Consider the following 22,205-nt stretch of genomic DNA (forward strand, 5'->3'; position numbering starts at 1 on the left):
ACATATAGATGCTTTCCTCCTAGATTGGTCACATCTGGATCTCTACGCATTCCCACCGTTCAAGATTGTCAACAAGGTACTGCAGAAGTTCGCCTCTCACGAAGGGACAAGGTTGACGTTAGTTGCTTCCCTCTGGCCCGCGAGAGAATGGTTCACCGAGATACTTCGATGGTTAGTAGACGTTCCCAGTCGTCTTCCTCTAAGGGTAGACCTTCTACGTCAGCCACACGTAAAGAAGGTACTCCAAAGCCTCCACGCTCTTCGTCTGACTGCCTTCAGACTATCGAAAGACTCTCGAGAGCTAGAGGCTTTTCGAAGGAAGCAGCCAGTGCGATTGCTAGAGCAAGGAGAGCTTCTTCCATTAGAGTCTACCAATCGAAGTGGGAAGTCTTCCGAGACTGGTGCAAGTCAGTTTCTGTATCCTCGACCAGTACCTCTGTAGCTCAAATAGCTGTTTTTCTCTTATACCTGAGAAAAGGACGATCCCTTTCAGCTCCCACTATCAAGGGCTACAGAAGCATGTTGGCATCGGTCTTCCGGCATAGAGGCTTAGATCTTTCCAAACATAAAGATCTGCAAGACCTCCTTAAGTCTTTTGAGACCACCAAGGAGCGTCGTTTGGCTACCCCTGGATGGAATTTAGACGTGGTACTAAGATTCTTCATATCAGACAGGTTGGAGCCGTTACAATCAGCCTCCCTGAAAGATCTCACTCTTAAGACTCTTTTTCTGGTATGCTTAGCCTCGGCTAAAAGAGTCAGTGAGATTCATGCCTTCAGCAAGAACATAGGATTTTCGTCAGAAAAAGCCACTTGTTCGCTACAACTTGGTTTTCTAGCCAAAAATGAGCTGCCTTCTCGGCCTTGGCCTAAATCTTTCGATATCCCCAGCTTATCGGAGATCGTAGGCAATGAACTAGAAAGAGTCTTATGCCCTGTTAGAGCTCTTAAGTTCTATTTAAAGCGTACTAAACCTTTACAAGGCCAATCTGAAGCTTTATGGTGTTCAGTTAAGAAACCATCCTTGCCTTTGTCAAAGAATGCTTGGTCAGACTTTATCAGATTGTTAATACGAGAAGCTCATTCACATCTGAGTGAGGAAGACCGAACTTTGCTTAAGGTGAAGACGCACGAAGTTAGAGCTGTAACAACTTCCGTGGCCTTTAAGCAAAATATATCTCTGCAAAGTATAATGGACGCAACCTATTGGAGAAGCAAGTCAGGGTTCGCGTCATTTTACTTGAAAGATGTCCAGTCTCTTTACAAGAACTGCTACACACTGGGACCATTCGTAGCAGCGAGTGCAGTAGTGGGTGAGGGCTCAACCACTACAATTCCCTAAATCCATACCCTTTTAATCTTTCTCTTGAAATGTTTTTATTGTTGTTTTTTGGATTGTCCGGAAGGCTAAGAAGCCTTTCGCATCCTGGTTGATTTGGCGGGTGGTCAAAGTCATTTCTTGAGAGCGCCTAGATTAGGGGTTTTGATGAGGTCCTGTTGTATGGGTTGCAACCCTTGATACTTCAGATCCTAGGGGTCGATCAGCATCCTAAGAGGATCGCGAGGCTCCGTAAGGATGACGTACTTAAAAGGCAGAGAAATTGTTCAAGTCGACTTCCTTACCAGGTACCTATTTATTTTGTTTTTGTTATTTTGATAACTTCTAAAATGAAATAAAAACTCTTAGCTCATAAAAGTGTAAACATATATTGCTGGTCTCTACCCACCCCCCTGGGTGTGAATCAGCTATATAATCACCGGCTAAGTTAAATATTGAAAAATGTTATTTTGATAATAAAATAAATTTTTGAATATACTTACCCGGTGATTATAAATTAAAGGACCCTCCCTTCCTCCCCAATAGAGACGCAGTGGGACGAGGAGAAAATTGAGTCTTTGTTTACATTGAGTACTGGGTATCTGGACGACAGATGGCGCTGTTGGGCACACCCGCAACCTGTGTAGCGATCGCTGGCGAGTTTTTACCGTAGAGTTGTCTGTCGGGCAACAGAGTTGCAGCTATATAATCACCGGGTAAGTATATTCAAAAATTTATTTTATTATCAAAATAACATTTTTCTCAGTATAATTTTCTCTTATTATATGGTTGTATGATATTTTGAAAAGTAAATTTAGAATTTACTTATTTTTTGTACTTTGCCACAAAAAATCTAATAGTTTATGCATATGTCCCCATTTACATGTACTGTATATGGTACTAAGGTATTTATAGGGATAGAATTAAAGTTAGACACTAAGTAGTAGTTTTTGGCAATTAAGAAAATAAAAATCCTGGGGAATATAAGTTTCCTCTATAAAAGGGAAACAGAATTTTTTCTTATAGTGAACAATGAAATTGGATCTGGAATTGAAAAAAAAAAATAAGCTAAGGACATAACAGCTATACTGCACATTACAGTGTAAGAAATTGTAATGCTGTAGTTCAGGGTACTTCATACTATATATTGAGGAAAGATGTGGGAAGAGCATTGCATAAGGTAATACATTAAACAATTGCAATTGAGTTTAGTGTTAGAGTTGTCATATTTTAGCTGTGCAATTCTGTAACCATAAGCCATAAAACAAACAGAAATGGCAGATAACCTTAATTTGGCTTATGGCTAATTTTGCATTAAGAAAATGAGATCAAAAGGAGTCTAAACCATATACATTTGCAAGTTATGGTAATAAAATTCTCTCATTGTATTTTAGAGAGAGAGAGAGAGAGAGAGAGAGAGAGAGAGAGAGAGAGAGAGAGAGAGAGAGAGAGAGAGAGAGAGAGAGAGAGTGTGTGTGTGTGTGTGTGTGTGTTATTTCCATTTGATGTAGAATTTAATCTGTTTTATAAGGTGTATGCATTAAGATCTTCACCTTTCTGTATTTAGCTTTCTTTCATAAGGATATTTGAAGGTATGCCAATGTTAATTTACTTTTTAAATAAAGATTATTTCAGTCTTTAGTATGAAATGTGAAATGTTTCTTTGTAGAAACTGTATTCTTTGATTTTTTCTTTAATCTGGATGTATTTGGCAAGCAGCCTTTTATACATTCTTAATGGACAAACTTTATTTTAGCTAAGTATGTCTTGTATACTTTTTATGGCCATTCTAACTAAATTTAACTTTGGTTGCAGTTTTTCTTTTACTATATACGATGGAAGAAGGCCAAAAAAGTAAGTTGTTAAAGAAATTGCATGAAGGGTTTTTGAATGTGTTTTCATACTTCAATAGTGAGTTTGTGTGATTTGTCATTTAATACTGTATCCATTTTTTAAAATTTCAATTATGTGTGATGAGTTTTGAGTTGAATATCCTAAGTTGAAGCTTTGAAATGTTTTGTAATGGGTTTTAAGATATTAAAGAGTGGCACCATTGTGTTGGTAAATGCACATTCTTTGTTTTCAAAATGAAATGAAAGATATGGTTTTGCTTTGAATTTGTTATTTTTCAATTTTCCAATATAAAATGTCATACAGTATGTCAGTTCCTGCTTATTGGTAGTCTAGTCACTGTGTTTTGGCAGTCCTTTTTTATCCATATCTATTCCTATAACACATTCTAAACTGTTTGACGTATTTCCATTTATAATAAAGAAAGAATGGCACCTTTTTCACTTTTAAAAGTTGCCATTGCTTAGCAGTAGTTGATGTAGGTTTATTACCTTATTGACTCCCTATGGAATATAGCTATTGGAGTGTGTGGATTTGTGTTTTTTGTTTTTGTTTTTAATGGGTTGCTCCAATAGTTGGTTGGAATGTATTATTGGTTTTTAAAGTACAAGTTGTATTGTCATATTTTGCTTCATGTTGAAAATCATTACTTTAGGGATCTACTTTACCATGTGTATTATATGAGGTACATTTATTTATCATTGCTCAATGTACTTCACATGTGTATCTCTACTTGGATAGATGTACTGTATTTATAATTTAATTTAATGTGGTAAATGCAATTTGTATTTTTATAGAAGAATAATTTTTATTGTGTTATAATATAATTTTTTTTCCTACATTTAATCAAACCTTTTGTCCTTTAAAATAGAGAATGACTTTAGCAGAGCTTGCATGGCTGTTGAATTAGTTAATGAAGTAGTAGGTTGACCAAGGCACCAGCCACCCAGTGAGATACTTCTACAAAAGAGTTATTTAGTCCTTTGACTGGCCTGATATTATTACATTGGCAATATCTCTTAAGTAACAATACGCACTGAAGGATGGAAGGAGGTCTTTAGTTTTGTGCTCGAAGTTGATACAAAAACCTATTACAGTATCCATCAGTCCATGACTGCAGGACTGAGACCACCATCTCTCTGTTAGATGAAGCTTCAGGTTATAATCGAGAGAAGATTATTTTGTGACCTGTGACTCCTTGAGGGCTTTACGTTGCTATCTGAAGAAGATTCAACATCTCAGGCCTAAGTGTCAATGACTTGCATAACACTGGCAGAACCACAAATGATGTGTTGAAGAACACTGCCTATTTCTGGAATTGTGAGATAATCAAACGATCATAAGCCTCTACCAAGAAAGGAGTTAAGGTACCAGCTTGGCAAGAGCTCACTTAAGTTAGGATTTGGCCCTACCTAGCCCTTTTGAAACAATCTAGCAGGCTAGAATTTGGAAGTGTCAAACAACCTTCACTGTCTTCCATCTAGGGAGTATGCCATCAAGTCCTTTGACACTTGTTCTTTCACATGTAGTGGCTGCTTAAGTAGTTTTGTAACCAGACCAGCTCCAACATGGGACAAAAAGCATCTTGTATAAGGTACAGTACATTCAATGTAAGTCTGGAATGAAAGTTAGATAGACTGATTTCTCTACTTCTTCTCTTCCCCTTCCTTAGGTATGAAGCTTTTTATACTGGTAAGCTACATATTTTAGCATCATTCTTACTAGACTATCTTTAAGTAGTTTTCACCATCTCATTTTGAACTGCATCTCCCGTTGGGGTAGAAAGATTCCTTCATTGATTGTGTATCAGATGCATAACCAAGCACTGGTTAGGCTCTATTAGCTTAATCATTCCTATGATAGGCTGATAAGAGGTTGGAGTCATTTCTCTTGCTCCTGCATGGAACCAGGGAGACTAGCACATTTCAGGGTAAAAAAATATTTAAATTGAAAAAAAAAATTTCCTAGCCATACAAATCAGAATACTTTTAAAGTTCCCGCCTCAACCACCTGAGTCGAAGGTCAAAAGTGAAGAGGCTTTGACAAGAGAGGGGCCACCTGTCATTGACTACCTCTTCTACAAATTAAACGTCCATTGCCCCTCTATTAAAGACATTCCCTATTTCAAAGGATTCAGGTTTGTATAAAGTAGATCCTAAGGTTATAATGGAGATCCTTACCTACCATAAGGGAGACCTATGGGTTCAAGCAATATCAAACCTGTCACAGCACCTCTGATGCTGAATTAGTCTGCTAACTGACAACACGTCACCCATTGACAAACATTCTAGCATTGAAAACTATGCTTAATTTGGCATTTGTTTTTTTACCTGCAACAGGATTTACCCTGCAATCCTGTTGCATGTTTCAATTATGTTTCGCTCTTCAAGTCCAGGGTGGTAGGAGGGTCTTGGGAACCACATAGCACCTTCCCAAAAATAGGGTTTCTCTTTGCCAGAACTGCATTTTTAGGGTTAAGTTGCTGTGGCCTGCTGTTCCAGGTGAAGTCTGATAGGATCTGCGAAACATTCAAAATTAAAATTCTTGTGGGAAATAGATTGAAGACCATCTTTTCAAGTCTAGATTCAAGGTATGCTTGGGACTCCACATTTGGAGCTACAGAGAGCTGAAATTCTTGGTTCTGTTTTGTTGTAAGTCACAAACAGGTCCACATGGAAATCCGGGATAATTTTGAGGATCTTTTGGAAGTAGTTTTGATGAAAGATTGACTCCGTATTTAGGACCATCGGCCAGAAAAAGCAACCGCTCCATCTTTTCCAGATTGCAAGAGGCCAGCACACAATGTCTTGCCTCGAATATGCTTTTTGAACATTAGGCAGTAAATAGCTGCGCAAGCGATATGTAATCCACCAGCAGCTCCTGCTTCCAGAGGGGACATAACAACTAGAGAAGAAGTGTTTGTCGCATGCTGAACTTCTCCATTCTAATTGCCTCTGGAATCTGGGGAGGAAAACCACTACCTATCTGATATGTGCTTATAAAGTGTTATGTACTATATTTAAGTATTTTAGTTTTTACATTTACATTATTCATTATTTCTTTTTGTAGTTATTTATGCCATCAAATTTCCCATACTTAATTTACTTGATTTTTCTACAGGCATTTGAAGACACAGAATTTCAGCAAATGGAAATTGAAGCCCATCGGGAATCAGAGAGAGAGGAACTGAATAAAGAGGTACAGTATATTAAGTAATTTTTTTATCATTAATTTTGGTTCTATTTTTTAAAGATTGTATTACAATATTGAGTTTTTAGAGTACAGTATCCCAGTGGTTGTCATTTGAATCCATATTGATTTTTTCAGTCCAGGTGTGGGTTTTTAAGAATTTTACCATTCATGACTAGACTCAAAAGTAGAGACCAACTGTTTTGGCAAAATAAAAACTAGGTAAATAATAGTACCGTACAATATTATAATATGTATGGTACTAAAATCAAGAAAAATACTTAAGTTGAGTCTTGAATTATCTCAAGTGTTGTACACCATACCATACAGTAATACTATGGTTTCATCAAGCATAACTGCTCATGGGATGTGCACAGTTTATGCCTTTGAGGTTATGATATAATATGTTTAGATTGTAATTTGATTTGTAAGAATAAGAAATTTCATAGGAACAGTGTACACAAACTTTAGTTATAATTATCAGTACAGCAGTAGTTGCTAGTACATTCATAGTTGTATTGTTAGGTTTTGGTAGATATTGTACTTTTACCAATGCAACTACTACTCTGAGATGTGCGGCATGCAGACCATGACCAACAAAGGTTGGTGAAGCTATTGCAATATTATTACAGTATCTATGCTAATTAAAACTTTTAGTATTATAGCTTGGTTTGCTCTAGAAAAATATGCTAGTTTGAAGTCCTCCTGGGTCAAGACACTTAATTTTGAAGCTTGGGAGTTCATTTTATCTCTTGAATTTGAAATAGGAATGGGAATGTGAGGATTACAATATCATCCCTAATAAGAAAGGTACTTTGGTGAAACTTTTTCTTACTATACAGTGATTCCTTCAAATGGAAAATGTTTGTAGTAGATCCTTTTGATAATAAGTTTTCATGACAATACTTATACTGATAACTATCAAGCTATTCTGTATATAATATTTAATTTCTTTTGTGGAATACCAAGTGATGAACTTTACTCCTGTTACATCTTGAACAAGCTGTACAGTACATTATAGCATCTTTATCATTGTCATTGTGGTTATTTACAGCATTTAATGGTAAAAGTAACACAGGATAGTGTATGTTCTGGTACAGAAATCAAGACAGAATATATCAGTTCACAGAGTTTAAGAAATATATGGTTTATGCTAATATTGCTATTTTATAGAATTTATTTTTAAATTAATATCTATCTTGAAAGGACTTTTTTTTTAATGTTTACTGTGGTTTTGAGCAGCAAGAAGAGGAATGAAAGATTTCTAATTGATATCTTTCTTGTAGGTATGTCGATGAATAATCTTTGTTGTACATAGTGATCTTATGAGTTTTTGTTGTTCTCACTGTGGATGGAACTGTCATTATTGATAAAGAATAATAGGTGTATCCTGTAAATTTTGATACTGTAGTGAAAATAACTGATGGTTGTTTCTAATCTATGATTTTACAGATTGCAGAAGTTAGAGAAAAGATTTGTAGCCGAAGAGAGAGGATTACGGAGTTAGAGAATTCCATGTTGGAAATGACTCATTCTGTTCGCCAGCAGACTGAGGTCTTGGAAAAAGAAAGACAAGAGTTACTCTCCAAGATTGTGAAGGTATTTTTTGTTTGATGACTTCAGTTGGTTTTAACACTTTTGATAGAATACTGTGTGGAAAATTAGCTGAAATTTTGCTTTGCCATTAACCTATATATTATGGTTTGGTTTTTTGTGATATTGCAACTGGGTGATTTTATTTACTGAATTGCATGAATTTTTTTTGTATCCCTTGGTTTTGGAATTTATAAGGATTAAAGTATGGCATTATAATTGCTAAATTAAAGTATACACTACTGCATATCACACATGCAACACTTAATGACTGCATTTTACATTTCATATATGAAAAGTAGAAAAAATAGAAGTAATTTATTTGTTTCATTAGTATGTATTAACTAGATAAGTAAAACCTCAAAACATTTGGAAAAGTTGATCTTTGTGGTATTGGAAATATAATCACTTAGAAGTATTCAGACTAGATATTTTGTCTTGTTTATTGTATATCTAATAAGACCTCATTAATTTAGGGTTCACCAAGTCAGAAACATCTGCAAGTCTCTGAATCTGACTTTTATAGTCATATTGTTAGTAATGTTTTCTGTCAAATTGTCTTCATTCCTGTATAGACTTCTTGTATAACAATAGAGATCTATCTAAAATTTGTGTATGGTACCATTTATGGAGGATTAAGGTGAAACCTAACAAGTATGATTGCAAGTACGTTGAGGGCAGTGGCTCTTTAATATCCAGATCTTGGCATTAACAATGTCTCTAATTTTATACAACTTATTTAGAATTCTTGATTGCAAATTTACTTTTGGAAAACACTTTTGGTCTGTTTCTTCTTAAACTGCACAAAAAAAAATGGCTTATCAAGAGCCTTTAAGATATTTGGTGATCAATCTTTCCAGAGGAAATCTTTTAATTCCTTCATTTTACCTTGTTTTGAGTACTGTATTGTTCTCCTGTTTGGTCTTTACCTGGTGACTCTCACCTTAATTTATTGGCAAAAAACACTGGGGCTATAAAATTTGTTATTCCTGATCTGGAAATTAATATCTGGTACCATCATTCAGTTAGTTTTGTGTGCATGTTGCATAAGATTTTTCATAATTCTGACCATCCTTTGCACTCAGCCTACCATCCTATACATACCTTGTTAAGTCAAGCCAAGCTGAAATCACACTCCTATTATAGGACTCAGGTTTTTATAGTTAGGAAAAATATAAATTACTTTAAAGATTTGTGATTTTTTTTACCTCCCAATGAAGTTTGGAGGAAGTTGTTTTTGCCCGTTAGTCTATTTGTTTGTGAACAACCTCCTGGCCACAATTTTACTCATAGAATAGAGAAACTTTCAGGGATTAATTGTTATCTTAAGATGTAGAAGTGATTCAATTTTTAAAGCCCTAGGTCGAAGGTCAAGGTCAAGCATAAGGTTGACCAAAATAAGCTGCCTTGGCAGAGGTCTGCATTCTGAGTGCTTTGCTAGTTTTTATTGCTCTTGTGTGTATTTTAACAAACAACTATTGGCTATTACTTTTCTTTGCAAGATAAGTTAGCCTTATGATGCCATTCTCCTTTGTCAGCTGATGACCCACCTCCTTCTCTTCCAACCCTTATCAATCAAAGACAGGCATGTATAGCCATTTGTACAGAAAATAATACTCCGAAATGAGTCTTGCATGAAATTATTTTAAATTTTGATTTATTCAAAGCTTGAATAAAAACTATACAGTACTTACTTTTGTTATTACTTTAGGGCATATTTTAATAGCCAGCAGCTACCAGTAGTTATTTTTTTCATTGTTTTTCCTGAGCTGATCTTACTTTCCTATTATATTACTATCAAGAATATTGTATGCGCACCTCTTTGTACAGGTAAAACAAAACTGCTCTGCAAATGTTATCATAATTTTATTGAAAAAATCTATTAGAAAATAGGTGATTTGAGTGCTTTGAGAAAGGTACTTTGTACTCAATGTAACATAGGATGCCATGGGATGCCCATTATAGGAATATACATGGTTTAAGAATTTATCAGTTATTTTTGTGGCAGAGTGACAAACAGGTCTTGATAAGGGTAGCACATTCCTGTTATTTCTTGGATACATTTGATTTTTAAGCAAAGATTAAGAGGACAGCATAGATAAAATGTAAAGAGAGGACTCAACTTCTGGTATATAATGGTATCCTATTAGGGAATTCAAAAAGTTATTGGATCATAAGTACTGTACTGTACATGAAGCAGGAACATGGGTACTAGCTGAGAAGTGTGAAAAAATCTTTTAAAAGGAGTTTGTGAATGTTTGCATTCATGGTCAGGGTACAACAGAAAGATCCTATTATAAATGGTTGGGAAGCAATTAATAAGAAAAAAAAAATCTGTATACTGTACTGCATAAAGTAGCAGGAAAAAGACTTGTAGGAAGGCCCAGGAAAAAATAAGAAAGTTACCTACCTAGACATTAATGTATAAAGGAATTCAAGCAAAAAGTGCACAAAACAAAAGAATAGCTCATTTTTGCTATGGTAATTTCCTTTTGTTTTTCCATATACTGTACTGTATAATCTGTATTATGTACAAACTCAGTTTGGTTATTATTATAGGATTGCAGTTAGGCCCAGTTGGTAATTATCTATTTTGTATAAAGTTCTGTTATAGAGTACAGTAGAATAATATGTCCTTGGTCACCTAGGCTAGGAATGTGGTGTAGCTATTCTTATATCCATTTTCCATTTAACCTTACTCTCAAAATGCTGATAATCCACAGTAACATGGCATCAACCTATGTATGAAGCAAAATGTTCATAACAGAAACTAAAACCTATTATTAACACAACCCTATGCTATCCAAAAGAAGCTAAGAACTATAAATTGAAAAAAGAACTAATTCACATTACTGTACTTCAGATTGAAAATTAGGTTATATGAAGTAAAATCTGTTATCTAGAAAAAATTGAAAACTAATTTTGTTGATATACACTATACTTCCTTTATTCAGAATTGATACAGCTGAATGTATTTTGAGGAACTTTCATTTTGGTATTCATTTGTTCTTAATTTTTTAAATTCTTGACTACTTACAGACAACTTGCCTTTTAATATATATAGATTTATTCTTGATTTTAGGTTTTATACTCTTTTAGGATGAAGAATTATTTAACATCCAAGTTAGGTAGCCTGCATGTAACAAGAACAAATTATGGATAGAATATGAATAGGGATACTGACTGGAGGTTGTTTGATTTTGTTGTTAATGAAAGCTTTCCTTTTTATTCCATTGTTCCTTAAATTATACATTCCAATAAGAATCTATGATGTTCCTATTCTGAAGTCATAATGTTTTGCCCATTAATTTAAGATGCAAGTCAGCTGTTGGAAAATAAAGTGGGGAACAATATTCAAAACATTGGTTTTATTTCAAAGTTCTGGGTGAACAAAACAATAGATTTAACCCTGTGGTTTAATCTTTAGTTGACTGAAGCCATTTGTTTGCGTTACTATAAGTATAGAATCCTGCATTGTTAAAGATTTGTAGCTTAGTGAAAAAATTTGCCATGGTCTTGCCATAGCCATTTATTAGGAAGCTTTTGCCTCTTGTGGGTAATGACATTTTTTTTCTATTATTATTATAGTGTAGTACTGAAGTAAAGTGCCTCTTGCTGTTGGTGTTTTTTGTTGTTCAGTTTGATAGATATGGTATTTATCTTGCTTTACTGAAAAGTGCTTGTCATCAGTAAAATTGCGTATGTGTTGTGTGAAAAGTTTGGCAGCAGTAGTTAATCATAAAGTTTGTGTGATGCATATTGCTATTGCTAAGCTGGTGTTGGGTTGCAGGAGAGAGGGCGTTTGACAGTTGCTGAACGACGTCTTGGAGAACTGACTCGCTTGGGGATCACACCACCCAATGGCCAGTGCTCCCCTGCTTGCTCATCCGACACAGAAGAGGTACTTAACCTCTTAATCATTATAGTCACATGTTTTAGTAATAATAGTTGACAAGTAGATTAGTGTTGGATATACAGCATTAGCTTTAAGACTTGACTTTCATGTTATATTATATTTTTGATACATCTGATACACTATACAGTTTGTTGTTTACCTTTTTGCCATTCTTTATAGTCTGTCATCTTTATTTCAGTGCATAACTATTTACTCAGCTTAACTCTAATATCTATGTATTAACTTTGCAATTAATCAAATTTATTCTTAGTTTTAACTCTTAAAGTTGCAAGTAATTCTTTTATTTGTTGTAATGAGAGTGTACAAAAATGTATTCGTTCCTACATGAATGCAAAACCTCGTTCTTTAATAGGAGTATGTTTTCAGCTTGGCTGGAAATTACAGCTGCTAGAATTTATAATGAGCTGTTGGTAGTTACTGGTAGCTTGCAGGGAAGCCCCTCCACCAAGGCCAGTACACTGAGTAGGCACTTTTGTCTTCAGCCACCAAAGAATACAGATTTATTCTTTTCTTCTAGTTTATGGTTAGGGAGCCTTTGTAGGGTGACAGCCAGATCCCGTAGAAAACGGGAATATTCTGAACTGTGGCCGTCGTTCTAAAAACGATTTTGACGGGAGAAGCTAACTTAAAAAACCCACCTAACCTATGCTGAGAGCCGTATCCTTACCCAGGGGGCTTCCCCCCCCCTCCCCCCTTACACAACAGTTTCCTTACCTACGAGTACGACGGGAGAAGCTAACTTAAAAAACCCACCTAACCTATGCTAAAAGCCGTGTCCTTACCCAGGGGGGCTGTGCCCCCCCGGACCCCCCCTTACACAACATATTTAAGATCCGTAAACCATTTCCAAACGTTTTTATTCTATACAAGATAACAGTCGGAGCGATAATAAGCAAATTAGGATGCTTGGCCGTAGCGCTACAAACTACCCATGGTTAGCAGTTGTTGTGAACGAGGGAATTTAACAAAGACTAAAGATTTTTGCAGTTTTCCCTATAACTATAACTTACTGACAGTTTCTGTCTAACCTACCAATATACTGTACATTTTTGTTTCCAATAACAGCGTTCTTATTGCTGTTTATTCCCTTACTAATGTGTATGGTAGTGATGATGATGTCATCGCAACTTAGGAATGAAACTCAATGCTCACCATCGATAGGAGAACTTCAAATTATTTCTCCATATCTGCTGCACCGTCTCTTAGTGCCAACAGTGGATCCATGCATTTATCGGATATAGTACATATTATCGGTTGGAAAAAAAACGGCGCTGCCCATCTTTTTCCCATATTTAGACAATTACAGTATTCCTTTAAGACATATTGATAGAAATTACATATTTGTCATTTCCACCATTTCTCTCCCCATGGGAAAGACAGAGTTAACTAATCCATCACTAAGGGTAAAAAAAGAGATGGTGAGATTACACTGTACTTTGCTTGCACCCATTAGCACACCACTATGCTTTAGCATGCTACTACTGTATGTGCTTGTATGCTTCTACGGAAGTGCCATCGCATCTGTTTGTTATTGTGCGTTTATACTTGAGTGCTATCTCATCTGTTTGCTATCGTGCACTCCTACAGGAGCATCATCTCACCCGTTTGTGATTGCCTGCTCTTACAGGAGCACCATTTCACCTTTTCACGAGCCCATTTGAGTGCTGCTGTGCATTAGCATGCTACTATATGCTTGCTCGCTCCTAAGACAGCACCACCTCATCTTTTTGGGATTGCATACTTCTGTACCATCTCACCTGTTTGCGATTGCGCACACTTACTGGGGCGTCAGCTTACCTGTTCGCTCTCATTTGCCACTGCATCTGATCATCCACTCTATGCCTGAGCTGTTCACAATTACGCACATTTATGGGAGCACCACCTCACATGCTCGCGATCGCGACACCTAACTTGCTTGCAATCTCACACTACCTCACTTGCTTGCAATCTCACACTACCTCACTTGCTTGCAATCTCACACTACCTCACTTGCTTGCAATCTCACACTACCTCACTTGTTTGCAATCTCACACTACCTCACTTGCTTGCAATCTCACACTACCTCACTTGCTTGCAATCTCACACTACCTCACTTGCTTGCAATCTCACACTACCTCTCTTTCTTGCAAGTGTGAGCTCCTATGGGAGTGTCCCCTCACCTGCGCTCACATTCGCTGGTAGCGGGCGGCGTGCCTGTCTATTTGCACTCACTCATCTGACTAAGAGCATTCACATGCTTGTGAGCTCGGATCTATTCACACACAAGCGCTCTCACTTGTTGGCACACAATCTCCTGATCACAAGTACTTCCCCAAGTAGTGTTCACTCGTCAGATCTTGATGTCACGCTACGGCTAGTGTGAGATCTCTAAATCAGGAACGTTCTACTGTTCGCACATGCCTTTCTAGAATGCTCACCCATCTAATGAAAGCTCATAACTGTCTTCTAGTAAGGCAAGGAACTTTATTATAATTTTTCATTCTCCAACAAGTTTCACAAGGGTCAGAGAATACTTAACGAGAACATGCCTTCCATCTGTATAGGATACAAGTGCTTACACACTTGCTACCTCTCATCTCACAAGAACAAGCGTGTATACTATCAGCAGGAGTAAGGGCCTTGCCCTTCTCTTCCTTTGCTGTACAAGTACCCTCTAAACATTGATACACACTATTTGTCAACTGTCCTCCGTCTCATACCAAATGCAGAGCCCTCAACTGAATGCCACTGCTACCCTTGAAGAGAGACTTGAGAGGGGTACATACAGAGATCATAACCAATGCTAAATGGTGCGTACTAAAAGTGTACCAAGCGCTGAGTGATATGGTATACATGTGGTCTTGCCTGTTGCTAGCATTCGGCCTTGTATGAGATCAAGCTTTCGCTTTTCTTGATGGGTTAAAAAGTCCCCTAGAAATGCTTAGAAGTATTTCCCAAAGAATGTGTTGTTACAAGGTTCATGTATTTCCTGTACTTGCTCAATGCTACATGATCGGACACTTTATGTATATTCTTCAGTGACGTTTGGGTCTCAGAGCTTTTGGTATCTACTTGGTCTCGGCTTTTCCATTTGCATGATATGGTAGAAGGGGAACCTAGGATAGTTCTCATCGTATGTACAGATTGTGAGATCCTACTGGCAGGAGCGCGAGGTTTCCTTTTGCATTCCCTTTTAGAGGAATGTTCCGATTACAGTATTCGCTCCCTACAAGACAGGTTGCCTCCTGCTTATCTTTTATGATTGCCCTTCTAGGATAACTATTCCAAGATCTTCATCATACCTTTAACAAGCACTAAAGTATTTAGCCTGGCAACCTACAGGACTAGTCAGCTACTTCAGGCTCTTTCTCCCCTGGAAAGGCTTCAACAGCACTTCTGTTCACCTGTGACCTAGCCTTCCAGGTACAGGGATAGTAGGAGAAAATGCAAAAAGGATCATGGAATTCAGTGACTTCCTTCAGCTTCTATGAGTCAGTACATGTTGGTCAGTATCGGGGGCAACACAGCGTTCTAGACCTACTTGCCGATTCTGCTTGTGGTCTACCAATGTCAGGAATGGAGGTGACATGCTGGTTGCTGAGAAGGTTCACAGACTTCTAGTCTACTTTTACGAATGGAATATTGTACAGGGAATTGGAAACCAGTATTCTGTCTTCATTTTTGGTGGTAGGAGTCAACACTCCCACACCTCTATCAGGTCCGAGTGTATTGATAATATGGAATTTTAAGCCAGCCAGTATGGTTATAGGGACTTCCTCCTTCCTGAGGACGAGTCTCTTATAAAGGAGAAGGGTTTGTATTCGTGTAGGAACAAATCATAAATTTTAAAAGATATAAATTTTTCCTAACCATACAAACCGTAGTCCTTCAATTTTCACTTGCCTCAACCCCTAGGTGAAAGTCAAAGTGGCTACTCTGTGTATTGGCTGGGGATGGGGATTCCCCGCTACCCACCGGTAACTTCCGACACGTCGTAATAAATACAGCATTACCAGCCAAAGTTCCAGCCGAGCTAAATGCATACTCTATTAAAGGACTCAGGTTTCTATAGTTAGGTAAAATAAAAATTGCTTTTAAAATTTTTGATTTTTAGGTTTTTGTAATATGGTAACTGTGTTGAAAAATATTTTTTGTGCAGTTTACTGCACCATATATTAAAAGCAAATTCTACATCTAACTCTTTCATCTGCTTTAGCTATGTTGGTTGCAGCATTAACTTCAATAGTAAATGGCTGTTTTGGGAAACTCATTTTGAACTATATCAAATAATCATTGAAAACTAACAAAAATAGTTTTAAGATACTTTTATACAGAAATGGTGCACAGTAGTATGTTGATCAGACATAATTTTCTCAAGTAATGGAAATACAGTCATTGTTTTTGGTTATCTATTTATGTTTGAAATAATTTCTTACTAACTAAATTTATCTCTGATCTAGAGTGGTGCTCCTGACTTAGTTGAACGGTTGTCAAGACTTCATTTCTTGGATCAGTCTCAAGAGGATCTTGACAGAATTCAGCAGGTAAAGTGTGGTAACGTGGTAGTTTTAAGGTTTTAGGAATACTGTATTTAGATTCAAGTGTCATGGATGGTTTAAATTTTGTAGATATTTTGGATAAGAAAATCTCTTGTCAAAATTTTTACTCTATACTACGTAAAATGTATCGTAAAGAAACTTGTGGAATATCTATTGAAAAGGTTTGTAACAAAATCATGTCACTAATGAACTGTGAATAGAACTTAAGAATAGCTAGAAAGGGGTACCTTGCACGATACATAGATTAATTAGTTACGGTAATAGCCAAATGTTTTAAATTAAACTGCATATACAGATTCTGGTTTCAAACAAACTATATGCACTCTTTGCATTTAACTCTTTCAATCCCACTCGTGTGCAATAAAATATATCATTCAAGTCCCAGACCCTTTTTTTTAAATGTCTTGCGGAACATCTTGGTGGAAAAACTATTAGTGGCAGGAATTTTAAATACCTTTTATCTTATAGCTGAATAGATTTATTTTCCATTAATATATAGTGGTACATAATGTGCATAAGTTTTGTCTAAGTAATGAAAGAAAAAGAAAATTTCTGGACGTAACATAAGTCTTATAGGGTTGAAGGGAGTAAAAATATTTGGACAGAATATATTTTATAGGATTCAGAGGGTTAATTGAAGGGGTTAATAGATATTCCAAAACTGAGTGTATTGTTGTAATGAAATAAAATATTTGGTAGAATTTATTTCAATACTTACCCAACATTCATTGTGCTATAAGCTTTGAAAACACAGCTTTGGTTGACAAACTAAAATATTAGAGGACTAGTAGTTGATTTATGACTAGCCCTTTCTTCATAACTGCTGTTACTACTTCTAGATGCAGAACTTTGTGGCTGCCATATTCGAAATCCTCATTATTGCTTTGTCCTCACTACATGTAGGTTAGAGGGGAGGAGGATGGCTAAGAACTTTATTGAAAATATTACACACGGCATGCTGTTGGGAGTTTTGTTAGACCAAAGATCATCTTAAATATTACAATGGCAGCTACTCTAGACATTCCATCACCTGTTCCTATGTCTGCTAATGGTGATATTGTGGGTAACTCAACACTGTAGACAGACATTTGAGAACTACCATACTGCCATTGACTACAAGTATGACACATGTAACAGCAATCCTTCATTTAGTCATGGAAAAAGACTGCAAAGATATTGAAACATCTGAACATATTAGATGCCGACAAAAGAAAGTCTAAACCAGTGCTGGATGCTATAGGAAATAATTTTAAACCAAAATAAAAGTCTGTCTATAAAAGGTATGTCTTCAATAATGAATTTGTGTCAAGACTTGGTATCTAATCTACATCTACTCTCCGCATGTGAATATGGTATGAACAAATATGAGGTTTCATTGTGGTTGTTTCTTCTGATCAAGGGATGAGGCGCCAACTGTTACGTCAAATTCAATTTACTTTAAACAGGGTTATCATCATGTGCAAGACCTTATAAATGGCTGATAACCTGTTAAAGATACTAATAAACACAGAGGATTCCCACTTGGCATAAAAAGAAAACATTGTTTGGTCATTCATATTTTGTGCAGCTGAGCATCACCATGATTAATGTTAAACATGTGATAAACACTGCATCACTTGCCATTGTTAACCATGTGATAAACACTGCATCACTTGCCATTGTTAACCATGTGATAAACACTGCATCACTTGCCATAGAAGAAATGATTTTTCCAGATGTACTCAAACCTCTTCCCTAGCCATGTGGGCTGGCAAATCACTAAATAATGCATTGAATCTGTTGGCCATATTCATTCTGGGAAAGAGGAATGTAATCGCCGACAAGCTCAGTCGTCAGGGTCAAGTGGTGAGAGCCAAGTGGTCCCTTCATCCTCTAGTGGTCAAGAGTCTTTTGACTTTGTGTAGTTCCCCTCAATAGACCTATACCCCTCAAGGCTCAACAGAAAACTGGAGGATGCATTTAAACTTCCATGATACAACCTCGACGCCTATTCTTCCACCCTTTTGCCTAATTCGAAGGGTGATCAACCAGGTGCTGACTAACCTGAACCTCAAAGTATCCTTGGTGGCCCCAAGATGCCCCTCCATTGAATGGTACCAAGACCTAATGATGCTCTTGAACAAATTCCTGAGAGAGCTGCATCTTTAGTCCAATCTTCTTTGCCAGCAACACCTATAGAGGTACCACCTCTATATGACAGCTGTCACATCACGGGTGGAGACTATCCAGCATCTCCTTAGAGCAGAAGGCTTTTTGCGTGACACTGCAAAAGAGATGTCTAGATATCTCTGAAAATCCTTGACAGCAGTGAACTGAGGCAAAGTGGGCAATCTGTGTTTGGTGTTATAGAAGGAGTATTTCTTTGGCCAGAGCCTCTATTAAACTAATTGTGGACTTTCTCTTCTACCTTTGACGAGAGAAGCTCCTCTCAGTTTCAGCAGTGAAAGGCTATTGGTCAGCCTTGAGCTAAGTCTTTAAACTTAAAGATCTAGACTTCTTATCATTCTGGTAGCTGTCTATGCTGATGAGGAGCTTAGATCAATTGTACCCACTAAAAGAACTTAAACCCCCTGTGTGGGATTTTACCAAAGTTGTAAGGTCCCTAAAAGAGCTCTGTATAAACCTTTGTGGCAAGTGTTGGATAAAGACCCGACTCGGAAGAGAGTGTTCTTATTTGCCTTGGACTTGGCAAAGTGAGTAGCTGAAGTACAATGCATTTCCTACAAAATTGGTCATTCTGAGGGGTGGAGAAATATCTCATTCTCCTTCATTCTGGAGTTTATTGCTAAAATCCAGAACCCTACCATGGATGATCTAAGGTTTGAGACCACCTCCATTTCCTACCTTAGGGATATTACCAATGATCCAAAGTACTTAATACTTTGCCCTGTGAGGGCACTAAGATGTTACCTGAAGAAAACCCATTCCTTCAGACCACAACTTGAAAACATGTTCATGAGTTCAAACAGGTATAAAGGCATAAAGAAAATCTTTCAAACACACCATTCCCTGGCTTAGAAAAACATTAAGAGCATATTCACTGTCATCAGGGAATCCCGAGGTATCTGCAAGGGATTGGTGCAACACTAGCCTTTCAGAAGAACTTGTCAGTGATGTAAATGTTGAAAGCAGGTGTCTGGAAATGTCAGACATCACAGCCCACTACCTGAGGGAATATACTCACATGCCCTTTGGCACAGTTTCCCTAGGACCTGTTGTCGTGGCTTAACAGGTGGTGTAGTGTACCTAGCTCTTTCACAGGACAATAAGCATATCTAATTTAACGTAAAGGTTGTGACAACCTTTGGTAAGAGGGAAAATCTCTGACCCTTTTCTTTCACCTTTAATTACCCCTCCTATTGGGTACCAGTCATGCCGTTATTCACTACCATACAAAACTACTATTCTATTGTGTAGATAGAAGTATTTCCTCATATTCTCCTTATGAGGATGAAGATGAATAGAAATGTAAACTTATTGCTTTTAATAGCTATACATTTGTCTTCTAATGATAAGTTCATCTGTGACTGTCTATGTAAAAACAGAAACCTAGCGAATCATCTGAAAATATTTTCTCAGGTTGATAAGAGGCAGGTTGGAGTCGACACTTGCACCTCTTTAGGTGCAAGTATTTGCCATCCTAAGATTCTAAACCAGCTAATTTTGTTATAGGAACTATCTCCCTCCTAAGATGTGTCTATTACAGGAGGAGTGGTTGTATCCGTGTAGGAACAAATTACTAGTTTTTGAAAGTAATTTGTATTTTTCTTAACTATAAAACTTTGAGCCCTTAAAGTTACACCCTCCTCTACTGCCTTGCAATTCCTAGGTAAGGGTCAAAATGGCTTCCTGAAGTACTGGCAGGGCTGAGTTTTCTGCCACACGCCAGTAAATGCCGACACCTTGTTATAATATTTTAACTGCTGAGTTTGTAGCATTGCTGAAATCAGACTCCTATTAAAGGGCTCAAGTTTGTATAGCTAGTAAAAATAAAAATCCACCTGAGACTCTCCCCTCTTCTTCCATAACCATTGACATATTTTATGATGAAAAGACTTAAGGGTCCTATACTGGGGAGCAAAATATTCTTATCTTTTGATTAAGATATGTGGTGAACAAATCTACATGAGATTCCCTTCTTCTTCCACAAGTATTTACATATTTGAGTATGAAAAGACCTAAGGGTCCAATACTGAAGAGCAAAATTTTACTAGCCTTTGATTGAGGGTAGTGGTGAACAAGTCCACCCGAGTCTCTCCCCTCTTCCTCCGTAACCATTGACATAATTGAGGATGAAGAGACCATTCTGTGAAAATGAACCAATTCTACATGTTTAATTGCCCCTATGACATGTTTATCTATCCAATGACAAACTGTGGGATCAAATTAATATTTTTGGATTTCTTAAAAAATAGGTACCCAAGCTGGAAGGAATAGGGGTCTTCTCTTGCCTTTCCGTTTTCTTACATAAGAAAATGCGGAAGAGTTATGGGAACAGAGAGATGGTCTTGTTAAACTTGCATATGTGTTTTTCAAGGGACTTTTCAGCAGTTGAGGTACTAGCTCCCACATTTGTCATTAGAGCTAACCCATGATGTGCTAGCGGTTGAACTTGCAAAATAAAAAATACGCACTGCCATCTAAAACATATTGTAACAGATCAGTTTTTACCAAAAATTTCAACAGATATATTTTAAATAGATGCATTTTGTTCAAAGGGAATCATATGATATACTGTATATGCCACGCCATAAATGGTAAGGCTTTTGGATTAGCTAACAGCTCTAGACAATTGATCTTGTTTATATTCCATACATCTTATGAGATTTGTGACTAGAGACCAGAGGCTGATTCCAGAGTGAAGTTTGCAATTTGCTCTACCAGTTTAGAATTGATTCAACTCTGCAGATGAGATTAAGAGTTTCCATTAAAGGATTTAATGACTTGTTCCAACCAATAGAACTGTAATGACCTTCTTAATTGGGTGCGAGTCAAAAACCTCTCTAGGGAAGACATCAATCTTAAGAGACTTATTAACTACAGATGACCTGCTGCTGGTTGATTGTTACTGGAATCCTTCACAAACTTTAGGATGGAGTTCACCGTCTACTGTGAGGCAAAAGCTTGAAAATGAACTGACACAATTGTCATCTTCAAATACAAAATTGAGTGAGCTGCAGAGAGCATAGACTTCTTGCTGTTTATTAAAAGCCCCAAACTTTGATGGTAGGTTTAGACTAATCAATTTTGCCTTCAAGACTCATTGAAGAGAGTCTGCCAAGACTGGCCAGTCATCCAGGTACTGAAGAATCTGGATTCCTAGCAGATGTTATTTTGGGACTTGCACATTATATGAGTGAATATTTGCTGAGGCTGAAACAAGTATGTGAACTGAAAAGTTATCCTCTAGATCACAAGCCTTAAAAAATTATCTCAGCTCTGGTTGCAATGGGTCATGAAGTGTAGCATCTGAAAGAACTATCATGAATATTCAATCATCCTTTAGAATATAAGCTAGAACGGATGAAATAGTCACCATGGTAAAACCTTGTTACTGGAAGGAACTTTTTTTTATTTTGATACATCCAGCACTAGTCTCTATCCCCCTGACTACTTGGGGACCATGAACTTAGTAAGATTTTGAGAAATTTGTTTCACCTCTTTGGTGGATGTCTTATCTATTAGATTTTTTACTACTTCCCAGTAAATCTACTGTACTTTTCTGTGGGTTGGGGGGAGTATGGAGAAAAGGCTATTGGAGAATTTGCTAAGAAAGGGAGAGATCTGCTTGTAAGTGAAGC

At 37.0% G+C, this 22,205-nt stretch overlaps 1 protein-coding gene across 7 annotated transcripts in view; it reads left to right on the plus strand.

Moving 5' to 3' along the window:
- The window catches only part of LOC137649648 (pleckstrin homology-like domain family B member 1), a 471,311-nt gene that overhangs the window by 320,228 nt on the left and 128,878 nt on the right, over positions 1–22,205 (plus strand). For 6 of the 7 annotated variants that reach the window (XM_068382630.1, XM_068382639.1, XM_068382636.1 and 3 more), the window contains 4 exons: positions 6,289–6,366; positions 7,810–7,956; positions 11,741–11,851; positions 16,306–16,389. In XM_068382630.1, the coding sequence (XP_068238731.1) occupies positions 6,289–6,366; positions 7,810–7,956; positions 11,741–11,851; positions 16,306–16,389 (420 nt within the window). The remainder of the gene's footprint in view (positions 1–6,288; positions 6,367–7,809; positions 7,957–11,740; positions 11,852–16,305; positions 16,390–22,205) is intronic. The other variant, XM_068382644.1, reaches the window with a different exon arrangement.

The sequence above is a fragment of the Palaemon carinicauda genome, chromosome 1 (assembly GCF_036898095.1).
Source record: "Palaemon carinicauda isolate YSFRI2023 chromosome 1, ASM3689809v2, whole genome shotgun sequence".
NCBI classification, from domain to species: Eukaryota; Metazoa; Arthropoda; class Malacostraca; order Decapoda; family Palaemonidae; genus Palaemon; species Palaemon carinicauda.